Below are 16,458 nucleotides of genomic sequence, written 5' to 3' on the forward strand. Positions count from 1 at the left end.
ACATACACAGACACTTGGGGTAAGGCATACCTCCCAACTTTTAAGAAGGAAAAGAAGGACAAAGTTTGCGGCGCGCGTAGCACGCCGCGGCAAATTTTTAGGCCACGCCCCCTAACCACACCCATTTCACAGTCACGCCCATATCCACTCCCCATCCACACCCATTCAGCATGGACACGCAGGCAGCCGGCGGGCCTCCAGCATGGACACGCAGGCAGCCGGCGGGCCTCCAGCATGGACACGCAGGCAGCCGGCGGGCCTCCAGCATGGACACGCAGGCAGCCGGCGGGCCTCCAGCATGGACACGCAGGGAGCCACAGTGAGGCGGCCGGTCGCCCACACAGTGAGGTGGCCGGTCGCCTTCACAGACAGGCGGCAGGGGGGCGCCCGCACAGACAGGCGGCAGGGGGGCGCCCGCACAGACAGGCGGCAGGGGGGCGCCCGCACAGACAGGCGGCCGGGGGGCGCCCGCACAGACAGGCGGCCGGGGGGCGCCCGCACAGACAGGCGGCCGGGGGGCGCCCGCACAGAAAGGCGGCGGCCGACCGCACAGACAGGCGGCCGGCCGACCGCACAGAGAGGCTCCGGCCGGGGGTGAGGGGGGGGGAGGGAGGGAAATCAGCGCTGGGGAGATTTTACTGTACCAGCAGCAGCACAGGCAGCGCTCCTCTCTGTTATGCCACGTCTACTGGGATGGTAGGAGGGAAAAGCAGGGAGGCGGAGAGAGAGTGGGTGGGCGGAGCCCGGGAGCCGGCCGTCCCGATCGTGGCAACGGGACAAACAACGTAAAGCGTGAAAGTCCCGCTGTATCCGGGACGGTTGGGAGGTATGGGGTAAGGGATAATGACACTGACACTCGGGGTACAGGATAATGACGCTGACACTTGGCTCTCACCCACAGCACCCTGAAATCCCTCTATCAGCACCCAGCTTTCCTATGTTCTGATATTTATCTTGTCCTCAGCACCCAGCTTTCCCATATCAGAGCATGAGAAAGCTGGGTGCTGAGAGATGTATATCAGAACATGGGAAAGCTGGGTGCTGAGAGATGTATATCAGAACATGGGAAAGCTGGGTGCTGAGAGATGTATAGCAGAGCATGGGAAAGTTGGCTGCTGAGGGAAAGAGCCTTTTTCCCTCAGCACAAAACATTTGCATCCCATACTTGTATCTTTGTCCCCCCTGTATAAAGTTCTCAAAATACTATAACAGCCCCCACATAGCCTTCCAAATAATTGTATAAAGGGTCTCACATAACCCTTCATATATTAGAATGCAGATACATAGCCCTCCATATATTATAATGCACCCCCATAATCCTCCATGTATAAAGTAGCCCTTCAATTATAATGCATTTCCCATAGTTCTCCATGTATTAAAATTCACCCCATAGTTCTCCATATATTATACTGCACCACATAGTCCTCCATGTTTTATAATGCACTCCATAGTCCATGTATAAGGTAGCCTCCATAGTCCTCCATATATTATAATGCAGCCCCCATAGTCCTATATGTATTATAACACAACCCCATAAAACTTCAGATGGTATTATGCAGCCCCATACTCCTCCATGTATAATTCACCCCCTATATTCCATGTATAAGGTGTCCCTTCATTTTGTATTATACAGCCCCCCCCCGACCTCCATTTTAATGCAGCCCTATAGACCTCCAGTATAATGCAGCCTCATAGACCTCTATGTATATTACACCTCTATATTCAATGTATAAGGTGTCCTTCATGTTTATTATGCAGCCTCACCAGGCCTCCATATATAATAATGCAGCCAACCTCTCCAGGCCTCCATGTATAATATAGCAGCCAGCCTCCCAGGCCTCCATGTATAATATAGCAGCCAGCCTCCCCAGGCCTCCATGTATAATAATGCAGCCAGCCTCCCCAGGCCTCCATGTATAATAATGCAGCCAGCCTCCCCAGGCCTCCATGTATAATAATGCAGCCAGCCTCCCCAGGCCTCCATGTATAATAATGCTGCCAGCCTCCCCCAGGCCTCCATGTACAGTATAATGGAGTCTCCCCAGGCCTCCATGTACAGTATAATGCAGCCTCCCCCAGGCCTCCATGCACAGTATCATGCAGCCTCCCCACCCCAGGCCTCCTTGTACAGTATCATGCAGCCTCCCCACCCCAGGCCTCCTTGTACAGTATCAGGCAGCCCTCCCCACCCCAGGCCTCCATGTACAGTATCATGCAGCCTCCCCACCCCAGGCCTCCTTGTACAGTATCAGGCAGCCTCCCCACCCCAGGCCTCCTTGTACAGTATCAGGCAGCCTCCCCACCCCAGACCCTCCTTGTACAGTATCAGGCAGCCTCCCCACCCCAGGCCTCCTTGTACAGTATCAGGCAGCCTCCCCACCCCAGGCCTCCATGTACAGTATCATGCAGCCTCCCCACCCCAGGCCTCCATGTACAGTATCAGGCAGCCTCCCCACCCCAGGCCTCCATGTACAGTATCATGCAGCCTCCCCACCCCAGGCCTCCTTGTACAGTATCAGGCAGCCTCCCCACCCCAGGCCTCCTTGTACAGTATCAGGCAGCCTCCCCACCCCAGGCCTCCTTGTACAGTATCAGGCAGCCTCCCCACCCCAGGCCTCCATGTACAGTATCATGCAGCCTCCCCACCCAGGCCTCCATGTACAGTATCAGGCAGCCTCCCCACCCCAGGCCTCCATGTACAGTATCATGCAGCCTCCCACCCCAGGCCTCCTTGTACAGTATCAGGCAGCCTCCCCACCCAGGCCTCCTTGTACAGTATCAGGCAGCCTCCCCACCCCAGGCCTCCATGTACAGTATCATGCAGCCTCCCCACCCCAGGCCTCCATGTACAGTATCAGGCAGCCTCCCCACCCCAGGCCTCCATGTACAGTATCAGGCAGCCTCCCCACCCCAGGCCTCCTTGTACAGTATCAGGCAGCCTCCCCACCCCAGGCCTCCTTGTACAGTATCAGGCAGCCTCCCCACCCCAGGCCTCCATGTACAGTATCATGCAGCCTCCCCACCCCAGGCCTCCATGTACAGTATCAGGCAGCCTCCCCACCCCAGGCCTCCATGTACAGTATCAGGCAGCCTCCCCACCCCAGGCCTCCTTGTACAGTATCAGGCAGCCTCCCCACCCCAGGCCTCCTTGTACAGTATCAGGCAGCCTCCCCACCCCAGGCCCTCCATGTACAGTATCATGCAGCCTCCCCACCCCAGGCCTCCATGTACAGTATCAGGCAGCCTCCCCACCCCAGGACTCCATGTACAGTATCATGCAGCCTCCCCACCCCAGGCCTCCTTGTACAGTATCAGGCAGCCTCCCCACCCCAGGCCTCCTTGTACAGTATCAGGCAGCCTCCCCACCCCAGGCCTCCATGTACAGTATCATGCAGCCTCCCCACCCCAGGCCTCCATGTACAGTATCAGGCAGCCTCCCCACCCCAGGCCTCCATGTACAGTATCAGGCAGCCTCCCACCCCAGGCCTCCTTGTACAGTATCAGGCAGCCTCCCCACCCCAGGCCTCCTTGTACAGTGTCGAGCCCCGGGCACGTTGTATCGGTGCATTACCTTCAGGGACTCCGCTGTCAGTCTGGATCTTGTCACCGGTAGGAAATCCTCTATTCGTCGTGACGCCACTCTCAGTATTGCGGTCAGTGGGGACCGCCACTGCAGGTTGAGGGTCGCCTGGGGCTGATGGTGTGTAGAACCACAAGGCGCAGAATAACTCCACACAAGCAGGATGTCTTTCAGGGGTTTTACTCACTTCAGATGGCAGGGTGAGTAACCCGGCGTAGCTGGGATGAACCAGGCTGGAACCAGGTATCCTTCAGGCTGACTTATGATGGTGACTACCGACTCGCCTTCCTTAGCCCTTAGTGGTTTGGGGTAACCCCGACTTTTAGTCCCTATGGGGGTCACCCAGGGAAGTTGCTGAAGCCTCTCTCCCTTCAGTTGCCGTTTGCTTGTCGCCTGGACCAGATCACTCCAGCTGCTTGCCTCCTGTGAACTATGGGCCCTAACTGTGGCTACGTGGCTGCGGCTTTTGGGTGTTGTGGTGTGGGCTTTGGAGGGCCCCACACCGGCAGGTTTAGCAAGGAAAGGTGGATCTATCCCCGCTCCGGGATCTGCCGCCCGTTTGGGCCTGGTACTCCCTAGCAGTCTCCTTACTTCCCACTCTGTGCTCTCTCTTTAGCTGGAGATGGGTTTCGGGTAGCACTCCTAGGTGACCGTTCTCCCCCGTCGGTAGCCACTGCGCGGACGCTGTCAGACTGCAACAGCCCCAGGGGTAGGGGTCTGCTCTTCTCCGAGCTCCCTGGACTCTGCACTGAACCGGCTCACTGCTCCTCCTCTCCTGTTCTTGCCTACGCCACCTAGCAACCAGGCTCTCTTACCACACCCCTTGAGTGGAGATGGAGGCTTTTGGCCCCCTCCACTATTCCAGTGGAGGTGAAGGCTTTTCCCCCTCCTGGGATCCCCAGGGGTCCTCTCAAAGGTACATGTGTGAGACCTGATCACTATGCGCCTGTGTAGTCACACCTCGGTCAGCCTTCTGGATTACCTGTTTGTACTGTCCCCAGCATGGGTGCAGTACTCAGTGGTGCCTGACCAGGTCAGGGGCGCCACATTCCCCCTTAGTTATCACCAGCACGTCCTCGGGCTGCAAGACAACATTTTAAAATGCATAAAACATTAAAACATGGTAAAACATTTTTAAAAGCACCAGGTACCATACATCACCACCCTCCACCCACAAGTCCATTAACCCACCCAAACCCTTTCACGTTGGCCGCGCCTTCAGCCACTTCTGGCAGGATGTAGAGGCGGCTTACATGGGCTGGTGGTTTCAGGGTATACCTGGCCTGGTGAAGCCGCGCCTTCAGCCACTTCTGGCAGGATGCAGAGGCGGCCTCCACAGTTGGTGCTGACCAGGTACCCCTCTTTGTGGTGGAGAGCCAGGCCCCATAAACAGGCATGCTCTCTGGTTGCAGGTGAGCCAAGGCCCTATATACGGACGTGCTCCCTGGTTGCAGACGAGCCAAGCCCCTAAACAGGCTGGCTCTGGTGGTGGTGGTGCCCTCTGGTGTAACTATTTACACTGCGAGAGTTTGTGGCTATAGCCAGTTCATAGCCTTAAGGTTCATTTCTCACATTAGTTTATGTGGGCACATTGCTTAAACTTGAAAACGTTGCAAAACTTCAAACTGGTCAAACAGTAACTTGGTGTACTTTACTTTATGCAGATTCCTCCTCACCAGGGCTTGGGCCTGTAGGGCTGCGGCACCTGTTGGTTTCTTGACCTCTTTCTTCTTCTGTGTCTGTTTCTTTTTCTTTAGGACATGGTGTTACATCTAGGGCATACCAGCCTCTTTCTCCTTGATGCATGGTAAACTGCACTGTGTCTCCCATCCTTAGGTTTCTTCCAGGATGTCCTCTGGGCAAATGAGCTCTCACGTCTCTTCTATTGACAAAAATGCCTTCTTTCATACCAGGTGCAACTATAAAGCCGTATCCTGATTTTAGGCTGAAATCTTCTACTACTCCTCGACATAGGGGTCCTCTGACCTGGGCTTTGGCTCTTCTCAGGAACCGTTTCTCCTCTAGGTCTCTGGCCGTTATTTCATCTCTCTGCTCTGGAGACTGCGGTGCAGGGAAAGACTGGGTTCTGCTACGGCGCCGTGTCTTGCGGACTGGATTCTGCGAGGTACAGCTTACAAGCTCCCAGGTGAGGCTTTTGGGTAGATCTTCTTCAGCAGACGGTGTTAGGTCTTCCTCATCCCAGCGGGAATATGGCAACATCTCCGGCTCTGGGCATGGATCCACTGCTGGTGGCTCCTGAGTCAGCTCCTCAGCTTCCTGGCCTCCCCCTTAGTTCTTCTGAGCACTCCTTTGGTGGCAGTGCTGGGGATGGACTTTCATCAGCAGGCCCAGGCGGGGGACTCTTTGGCGTGGTTGCTGCAGGGGTTGCCGGAATCCTCTTGGGGGTATGCGGAGGGAGCATGTACCGGTCCACCATCTCCTGTGGGAACTTGGCCTCCAGGTCAGCCTTCAGCTGCCAGTATGCGGGGTCCTCACCTACCAGGGATTTCCTTGCAGGGACTTCCTTGGACTGGGGAGCGGTGTCTGCTCTGGCCTTGCAGGCCGGGGTAAACAATGGTACGTCTGTCTTTTCTTGGCGGGCCGCGCCCGATATGGCGGCGGCCTGGTCTTGGCGGGCCGCGCCTGGCATGGCGGCGGCCTGGTCTTGGCGGGCCGCGCCTGGCATGGCGGCGGCCTGGATTGGCGTTTCTGTCGTAGCCGGAGCCTTAGCGGGCATTGCTACCGTAGCCGGTTCTTGGCGGGACGGACTGGGCGTTGCTGCCGCGGTTTGGGCTTGGCGGGCCGCACCTGACGGGGCTGCGGCCTGGTTCAGCACCTCACTTGTGGCGCGGACGAGCGTTGCGGCTGCGGTAGGGTCTCGGCGGGCCGGGCCTAGCATGGCGGCGGCCTGGGTCAGCGTCACACCTGCGGCGCGGATGAGGGTCGCGGTGGCTGCCGGTTCTCTGCGGGCCGGACTGGGCGTTGTTGCAGGGACCGGGTCTTGGTGGGCCGAGCAGGGCATCGCTGCGGCGGCCTGAGCTTGGCGGGCTGCACCTGACGTGGCTGCGGCCTGCTTCAGCGTCGCCGCGCCGGACGCCTCTTCAGGGACCGCGGACGTGGCAGCAAGGGTCGGGGCACTCGCGCGGGCAGGGGCATCACTGGACTCACCCATCGGTGGCAGCATCGGGGTCTGAGTCGTCACCGCCCGGTCTGGCACTCGGCGCGCGGCTCTCTCTTCATAGGCCTGAACCGCCGCGGTCATTCCCAGGAACTCCGCACGTCCCTCTCTGATCAGCCTTCCGACCCTGGCCTCCAGTTGATCGCAGAACTCGGCGAGCTCCCGACACCACCAGGCAGCGGAGCCTGGCTCTGGGTCTCTGCATTCAGACGCCATTTTCTCTAACAACAAGCTGCTGGCTTCTTTTCCGTTCCGCCGTCTCTGGACGCTTCCGCTCTCTCTACAAGCGAGGTCAGAACTCTGCAGGGGATCTCTGGGTAGCCGCACCTCTTCGTGGGCGGTAACTTCTCCCAGCGCGGGCTGCTGTTGTTTTTCGGCGCGCTTTTCATGGTGGCAATATGGCGGCGCTTCCAATTTTTCAAGCGGACCGCCCAGGCACATGGTCACCTGTCTGAACAGGTCTAGTCCTTATCCCGTTCGTGACGCCAGATGTCGAGCCCCGGGCACGTTGTATCGGTGCATTACCTTCAGGGACTCCGCTGTCAGTCTGGATCTTGTCACCGGTAGGAAATCCTCTATTCGTCGTGACGCCACTCTCAGTATTGCGGTCAGTGGGGACCGCCACTGCAGGTTGAGGGTCGCCTGGGGCTGATGGTGTGTAGAACCACAAGGCGCAGAATAACTCCACACAAGCAGGATGTCTTTCAGGGGTTTTACTCACTTCAGATGGCAGGGTGAGTAACCCGGGCGTAGCTGGGATGAACCAGGCTGGAACCAGGTATCCTTCAGGCTGACTTATGATGGTGACTACCGACTCGCCTTCCTTAGCCCTTAGTGGTTTGGGGTAACCCCGACTTTTAGTCCCTATGGGGGTCACCCAGGGAAGTTGCTGAAGCCTCTCTCCCCTTCAGTTGCCGTTTGCTTGTCGCCTGGACCAGATCACTCCAGCTGCTTGCCTCCTGTGAACTATGGGCCCTAACTGTGGCTACGTGGCTGCGGCTTTTGGGTGTTGTGGTGTGGGCTTTGAGGGCCCCACACCGGCAGGTTTAGCAAGGAAAGGTGGATCTATCCCCGCTCCGGGATCTGCCGCCCGTTTGGGCCTGGTACTCCCTAGCAGTCTCCTTACTTCCCACTCTGTGCTCTCTCTTTAGCTGGAGATGGGTTTCGGGTAGCACTCCTAGGTGACCGTTCTCCCCCGTCGGTAGCCACTGCGCGGACGCTGTCAGACTGCAACAGCCCCAGGGGTAGGGGTCTGCTCTTCTCCGAGCTCCCTGGACTCTGCACTGAACCGGCTCACTGCTCCTCCTCTCCTGTTCTTGCCTACGCCACCTAGCAACCAGGCTCTCTTACCACACCCCTTGAGTGGAGATGGAGGCTTTTGGCCCCCTCCACTATTCCAGTGGAGGTGAAGGCTTTTCCCCCTCCTGGGATCCCCAGGGGTCCTCTCAAAGGTACATGTGTGAGACCTGATCACTATGCGCCTGTGTAGTCACACCTCGGTCAGCCTTCTGGATTACCTGTTTGTACTGTCCCCAGCATGGGTGCAGTACTCAGTGGTGCCTGACCAGGTCAGGGGCGCCACAACAGTATCAGGCAGCCTCCCCACCCCAGGCCTCCATGTACAGTATCATGCAGCCTCCCCACCCCAGGCCTCCATGTACAGTATCAGGCAGCCTCCCCACCCCAGGCCTCCATGTACAGTATCATGCAGCCTCCCCACCCCAGGCCTCCTTGTACAGTATCAGGCAGCCTCCCCACCCCAGGCCTCCATGTACAGATGCAGCCTCCCCACCCCAGGCCTCCATGTACAGTATCAGGCAGCCTCCCCACCCCAGGCCTCCATGTACAGATGCAGCCTCCCCACCCCAGGCCTCCAGGTACAGTATCATCCAGCCTTCCCACCCCAGGCCTCCATGTACAGTATAATGCAGCCTCCCCACTCCAGGCCTCTGACCACCGTGTACTCATATATATATAAAAAAAAAAAACAAGTACTCACCGCTCTCCTCCTTCCACTGCTGCTCTGTCCTGACGTCTCCTTGTTCCACTGATGCTGTACTCCCTGCTCTCCTCCTTCCACTGCTGCTCGTCCTCCCGGTGCTGCGGTCGGCGTCCTCCCTCCCTGCGCTCTGTGCACTCAGCACAGCAGTCGCACAGGAGTGACGTCACCGCACAGGCACAGGGGGAGAATGATGATGCAGAGCGGCGCCGGCCGCTCTTTGCTTCATTATTACTGTGCGCGGTGACGGGGGAGGGGGGCCCCGGTGCCGCCGCTGACATCGGGCAGGAGGGCCCGGTGTCGGGGGCGGCAGCGGGTCATATAGTGGGCGCGTGCACTGTGATAGATCAGCGCAGCTTCTCTCTCACTGAGAGGAGCTGGCTGCTGATCTGCCGGGTCCCCGCGGGCCCCAAACCGCCCGGGCCCGGTCGCGATCGCGACCGCTGCGACCGCGGTAGTTACGCCACTGATTGTTACTTATGTTTGTTTGTATATGAACTTCTGAATTGTAAAGCGATGCAGAATATGTTGGTACTATAGAAATAAAGATTAGTAGTAGTAATGTCACCATAGCATGATGGAGAGAAGCAGTGCACTCTACTTATGTCACCATAACATGATGGAAATAAGCAGTGCACTCTAGTTATGTCACCATAACATGATGGAGAGAAGCAGTGTACTCTAGTTGTGTCCCCATAATATGATGGAGAGAAGCAGTGCACTCTAGTTATGTCACCATAACATGATAGAAATAAGCAGTGCTCTCTAGTTATGTCACCATAACATGATGGAGAGAAGCAGTGCACTCTAGTTATGTTACCATAACATGATAGAAATAAGCAGTGCACTCTAGTTGTGTCACCATAACATGATGGAGAGATGCAGTGCACTCTAGTTGTGTCCCCATAACATGATGGAGAGAAGCAGTGTACTCTAGTTGTGTCCCCATAATATGATGGAGAGAAGCAGTGCACTCTAGTTATGTCACCATAACATGATAGAAATAAGCAGTGCTCTCTAGTTGTGTCCCCATAACATGATGGAGAGAAGCAGTGCACTCTAGTTATGTCACCATAACATGATAGAAATAAGTAGTGCACTCTAGTTATGTCACAATAACATGATGGAGAGAAGCAGTGCACCCTAGTTATGTCACCATAACATGATAGAAATAAGCAGTGCACTCTAGTTATGTCACCATAACATGATAGAAATAAGCAGTGCACTCTAGTTATGTCACAATAACATGATGGAGAGAAGCAGTGCACTCTAGTTATGTCACAGTAACATGATGGAGAGAAGCAGTGCACTCTAGTTATGTCACAGTAACATGATGGAGAGCAGTGTACTCTAGTTATATCACCGTAGAATGATGGAGAGAAGCAGTGCACTCTAGTTATGTCACCATAACATGATAGAAATAAGCAGTGCACTCTAGTTATGTCATTATAACATGACGGAGAGAAGCAGTGCACTCTAGTTATGTCATTATAACATGACGGAGAGAAGCAGTGCACTCTAGTTATGTCATTATAACATGACGGAGAGAAGCAGTGCACTCTAGTTATGTCATTATAACATGACGGAGAGAAGCAGTGCACTCTAGTTATGTCACAGTAACATGATGGAGAGAAGCAGTGCACTCTAGTTATGTCACAGTAACATGATGGAGAGAAGCAGTGCACTCTAGTTATGTCACAGTAACATGATGGAGAGCAGTGTACTCTAGTTATATCACCGTAGAATGATGGAGAGAAGCAGTGCACTCTAGTTATGTCACCATAACATGATAGAAATAAGCAGTGCACTCTAGTTATGTCATTATAACATGACGGAGAGAAGCAGTGCACTCTAGTTATGTCATTATAACATGATGGATAGAAGCAGTGCACTCTAGTTATGTCACCATAACATAATGGAGAGAAGCAGTGTACTCCAGCTGTGTCATTGAAACAAGATAGATAGAAGCGGTATACTCCAGTTATGTTACCGTATCATAATGGACAGGGTAATGACAAGTAGTTAATAATAAAGATTACAAGTAGCTTGATTGTAGGCAAAGTAAGACAGCACGGTGCATAGAAGCAGTGCACTCCAATAATGTAACTGTAGCACGGCGGAAACAGTGCACTCTAGCTATGTCACTGTAGTGGAATGGAGAGAAGCAATGTATTCCAGTTATCTCACCGTGATTAATGAAAAGTGATAGTACAAGGTGTAGAGCGGCATAAAGGCACTGTAAGGTGTATGTGATAGTGAAGGTAAAACAAATTATGTGCTGGAGAATTCAGTGCTTAATGATTGTCAATTAAGTTGTGAAGTGAGGCAATAGAGGGAAGAGTGTGAATGTGCACGGAAGAAAGAAATTAAGATGGCTGTAATGAAGTTCTTTCGTGATTTTGGAAAAAAAACACGCAATTCAGCCACATGTGAACACAGCATTAGTATGGAGCTTTGAAACTAATGGTCATGAAAGGCTGGCTGATAACACAGGGAAATAAGATCTTTGAAGTGACAAAAAAAGCCTTATTAATAATATCTGCCTTCTGTTGTAGGGTGGCAGCATTTTCACCATCATAACCAGGACTGAAAGTACCAAACTCCAGACTCTGGGAACCTGCCCCGAGGTGAGAGCTCTGTTCACTATAATGGATATACAGTATATACTGTAGATATATATATATATATATATATATATATATATATATATATATATATATATATATATGCAGCAGGTAAACTAAGTATTGAACACATCACTAATTTTCAAAGTAAATATGCAGTGTCTTGAAAAGTTATTCATTCCTTGTGAACCTCACCACATTTTTTCATGTTACACCCACAGACTTAAATGTATTTTGTTAATATTTTATGTGATATACCAACACTAAGCAGTGTTTGTGAAATGTAAAGAAAATGATGCATGATTTCATTATGAAATAAGAAGAAATGACCTAGCTTCTAGATTTTTTTTCTTTATAATAAAATTCACTTTATTGGTAATTTCTTTCAAATCATCCAAGAAAATATCGCATGATTCATGAGTAATATAGTAGGTCCATAGGAGATGTAAGAGTAGCACTCCAGAGGTACCAGGTGCCTCAAAATGTAACCTGTGGAAACCCAAACCCCGGAATATCTGTGCCAGTCAACATACCAGCACCCTCAGGCCACATACACAACCCCAACACCAGACTGGGAGACTGCCTAGCAACAGGTAAAAGGGATGGGCACTGATTGGATAGTCGCCACCCAATCTGTAGGGAGAGACACAGCGAAGGGGAGGGGCCAGTGGTCAGTTGGGGAGTTGGAAGGAAGAGCAGACAGAAATCTACAGGAAGTAGTGTGAGTGAAGGGTAGGAGTGTGAAGGAAGGGGTAGAGGAGTTGTGAGGAGAGAGAAGGAGTTGAGAGTGAAAGTACAGAAAGACCTGAAGTAACAATGGAGTGCTTTAATAAGAGTGAGGGACTGTGGAGTATGGAACCAGGACTCCAGGAACCATGGGTTACCTGTGGAAGTGGAAGACTCCAGGAAGCGCGGGACGCCTGTGGAAATCTGGAACCAAGGCTCATAGGCCTCAGCATGAGGCGGAGTGCAGACCCTAGGACAGCGGGACACTTTATGGTCAACTGTTAATTCTGCCAGGTGATGGGATTTCCAGGATCTCTCACCAACCCAAAGAGTTTGAAGCACCAGCAGCGAAGAGGGGACCGGGTACTGAACCCCTTAAATAGTCCAGGCTGCCTGCAATAGGACCAAGACTGAAAAGAGGGGACTCCCAAGAAGCTCTAGACCACGAAGCCAATCAACAACAAGTGTGCACGGAGGACAGCCAACCCAGGTCACAGCTGGCATGGAGAACAAGGGCATGCAGGAACACCTGTAACCGGCACCAGCGGGTCCAGGTACCAGGCCAGTAAAGGCAAGTTGAAACTGCAATGCTGGTGTGGACTGTTTCCTTTGCGCCTCTGCACATATACTGACTGTCCCCTATCACTGCCCCTTCACCATCTACTGCTGGGACCTGCTTGCAGAGGGCCCAAAACACCTAAGCTGCACTACTCCTTCAGCCCCAGCAGAACCCTGCAGCGGCGGCCCCAATAACCTGGCTGCACACCGCAAGTGGTGTAGTCGAAAAACTATTTTTATTTCTACATTTCCCTTTTATTTTTACCACTTTTTATTCGGACCGACCCACAGGGTCACAGGACCAGGCATCGGCCGCGACCAAGACTGATTACCCCTGCGCACCTCGCACCCGGGACCGAGTACCCCACAGTCCCTGGGGCGTCACATAAGGCTCACACCAAACACGTTTCGAGCGTATGTGACGCCCTGGACTAGCCAGGTAGTCACATACATTCCAACACACACACCCCCCCACTCTAGGTTGTTACACCAGTCAGACAAAAATGCTTGTTGCCTCCCTCCAGGGTCTGATGTCCACACCAGGTGGGACGGAGCCAGGCGGTTGGCCCCACCCACCGAGGAGTTCACAGGCCTGGAGGCGGGAAAAGTGTCAGATCAGTCTTGGAGGTGAAAGTGAGAGGAGTGAACACTTGAGGTGTCTGGGTAGGAGCCCAGGCACTGACAGCAAGGTTGGCAGACGGTGGTGGCCGTCTGCTGGAGTTAGTGGAACTCCGCAGAGCCGTAAGGACTGGGGTCGGGCGTCGGCCCGCCGGTACCGGACCGGGGAACGGAGTGAAGCCAAGCACACAGGCAGGGCCATCGGACCCCGACCAGGCTTGGAGCCGCCGTCAATAGTCAAATCCGAATGTGACAGGATCCCCAGGGGTTTCCTAACAACCAAGTCCCGATTGAAGGCAACAGTCCACCCAGAGAGGATATACAGCCACCGCTACAGGCTAGAGATCCAAGGGCCAGCGCCCGCGGGCAAAACGAGCTCCTACGGCAGCTATACGCCGGGAAGCGGACTACCGGTGGGCAACCACAGGAGTCAAGAACATTTTCACAGGTGCAGGGAAAGACAGCCACCATCAGCCGTCCGGGGAGAGCACAACAACAACACTGCAGCTGGCTGCGGGACCCATCCATCCTGCCGTTTTGGTTTACCAATGACTCTGTCAGTGATTGCCTGAGTGAGTACACCAGTGCCGTCCGGCATCATGCCGCGCAGTCCCTGCACCCCAGCCATCCGGCCTCTCCTTACACCACCGGGCCCCGGGATCACCAACCCCTACCCACGGAAGGGAAAACATCCTAGCTGCAAACTACCATCTCTCCCGGGATCCCCGTTACCAGCAGCAGTGGTGCCATCATCACCACGTCCCGTGGGTGGCATCACGAACAATCTCCCTAAACATACCACCCCCTTTTCACTCACGGGTGAGGAGCGCTGCTCAAGTCCCCGGGTCCGGTCCACCGCTCGAGCCACCGAGCAGCAGCAGCAGAAGCCTCGGACCCGAACGTGGCGAGCGTGTCCCCTCCGCCCGCGACATGTAACACTCTTAGACTTGGTGAATGTGAACAGTCGGTTCAGAGGTGTAACCGACTGTTCACATTCACCAAGTCTAAGAGCGTTACGCTCGAAACGCATCAGGTGTGAGCCTTACATCTCCTATGGACCTGCTATATTACTCATGAATCATGCGATATTTTCTTGGATGATTTTAAAGAAATTACCAATAAAGTGAATATTATTATAAAGAAAAAAATCTGGAATCTGGATCATTTCTTCTTGTTTCACTTGTACCTGACACTAAAGCAGCAGTGGGATCCATTGCTTTCTATTACCGACGGAACTGAGCGGTCTCCGGGGTGAGCTGGATTCTTTATCTTCAAACAATATGATTTCATTATAAAATTTTCTCTTTTACTCAAATTAGTTAATGCAAAAACAAATACACCCCACATTAAAAACTACTACATCTAGTATTTTTTATGACCTCCATGATTTTTAAGGACAGCACCAAGTCTTCTAGGCGTGGAATGCACAAGTTGGCGACATATTGGAACATCTATCTTTTCCATTCTACAAGAATGACCTCTTTTAGAGCCTGGATGTTGGATAGAGAGTATGCTCAAATTGTTCTCCGATTAAGTTGGGTTCAGATCATACTTGAACATACTTGGCCACTGACCTACAGTATATGTACGTGGTGTGTCAGCACACTGATTAATGAATACATCAACTCCAATATTGCTATAAACATTAAAGACATACTTATTTAGAGGTTTGGTTTTTTTTGTCAAAGAGCGCAAAAGCCATCCAACCACATCAAAGTGGTCCCTAAACACTATTGTTCTACCTCTCCATGTGCCAAACCAGGCCCCATCTGAATAGGGAGTGAAAAGTGAACCAGGCGTAGCTCGCAATAAAAATTGTGGGAATGATGGGTGGATAAGGGTGCTGAGCCTTGGAGGGGGCCACTTTCACCCTGTTCTTCTTCAGAAGTAAAACAGCTGTGTGTTTTGGATCATTGTTATGTTGTAAAAGTGCACGTCTACCAAGGGCACAGAGTAATGCTATCATCTCCTTCAGTTTCGAGCAGTACGTACATCTGGGATAACTTATTAACCTTGCAAAAGTCTTAGGGGCACTTTGCACACTACGACATCGCAGGTGCGATGTCGGTGGGGTCAAATTGAAAGTGACGCACATCCGGCATCGCAGGCGATATCGTAGTGTGTAAATCCTAGATGATACGATTAACGAGCGCAAAAGCGTCGTAATCGTATCATCGGTGTAGCGTCGGCATAATCCATAATTACGCTGACGCGACGGTCCGATGTTGTTCCTCGCTCCTGCGGCAGCACACATCGCTGTGTGTGAAGTCGCAGGAGCGAGGAACATCTCCTACCGGAGTCATCGCGGCTCCCGTAGAGTATGCGGAAGGAAGGAGGTGGGCGGGATGTTCACATCACACTCATCTCCGCCCCTCCGCTCCGATTGGCCGCCTGCCGTGTGACATCGCAGTGACGCCGCACGACCCGCTCCCTTAACAAGGAGGCGGGTCGCCGGCCAGAGCGACGTCGGACAGCAGGTGAGTGCATGTGAAGCTGCCGTAGCGATAACATTCGCTACGGCAGCTATCACAATAATATCGCTGCTGCGACGGGGGGGGGACTATCGCGTGTGACATCGCAGCATCGGCTTGCGATGTCGCAACGTGCAAAGCCCGCCTTAGGAAGGTGTGAAAAAATTGAAAATTGCTGCAAAGTAAGAGTGCTTTAAAAAAAAATAATAGAAGTGTTAATATTAGAAATGAGCATATTGCCATGGTCAATGGCTTGTTCTGGCCATGGGCAAGAGCTTTACCAATATCAAGAGCTTCCGGGTTTCCGAAAAGGCATTTGATTAGTTGGCGTTTTGTGACATCATCTGTGTGGTGTGAAACACAGGTCAGTTCTTACCAGTCCGACTTATTATTAGCCAAGCTTCAGATCCTTGAATGTAAGTAAATTTGAGCAGCTCATGTCCACAGCCAGAGAGCAGTGTCCTGGTCAATGGATGAGGGTTGTGTGACGCCCTGGACTAGCCAGGTAGTCACAGACAGGCCCTTGCACAAACACCAGTCCCCTAAAAAGGTAACAGCAGCCAACCTAAAAACCCTGAGTCACCCCTCTCAGGCTTTGACGTTCACACCCGGGGGCGGAGCCAGGCGGTTGGCCATGCCCACCGAGGAGTTCGGATAGCCTGATGCGGGAAAAGCAAGCAGATGAAGTTAGGAACGAGAGGAGA

General features: G+C 53.2%; 1 protein-coding gene across 1 annotated transcript in view; it reads left to right on the plus strand.

Moving 5' to 3' along the window:
• P2RX2 (purinergic receptor P2X 2) overlaps positions 1 to 16,458 on the plus strand; it is a 122,011-nt gene that overhangs the window by 11,346 nt on the left and 94,207 nt on the right. Inside the window, exon 3 of the mRNA XM_075341490.1 lies at positions 11,313 to 11,384. Within this exon, the coding sequence (XP_075197605.1) occupies positions 11,313 to 11,384 (72 nt within the window). The remainder of the gene's footprint in view (positions 1 to 11,312; positions 11,385 to 16,458) is intronic.

Source organism: Anomaloglossus baeobatrachus, chromosome 1, assembly GCF_048569485.1.
Source record: "Anomaloglossus baeobatrachus isolate aAnoBae1 chromosome 1, aAnoBae1.hap1, whole genome shotgun sequence".
Lineage (NCBI taxonomy): Eukaryota > Metazoa > Chordata > Amphibia > Anura > Aromobatidae > Anomaloglossus > Anomaloglossus baeobatrachus.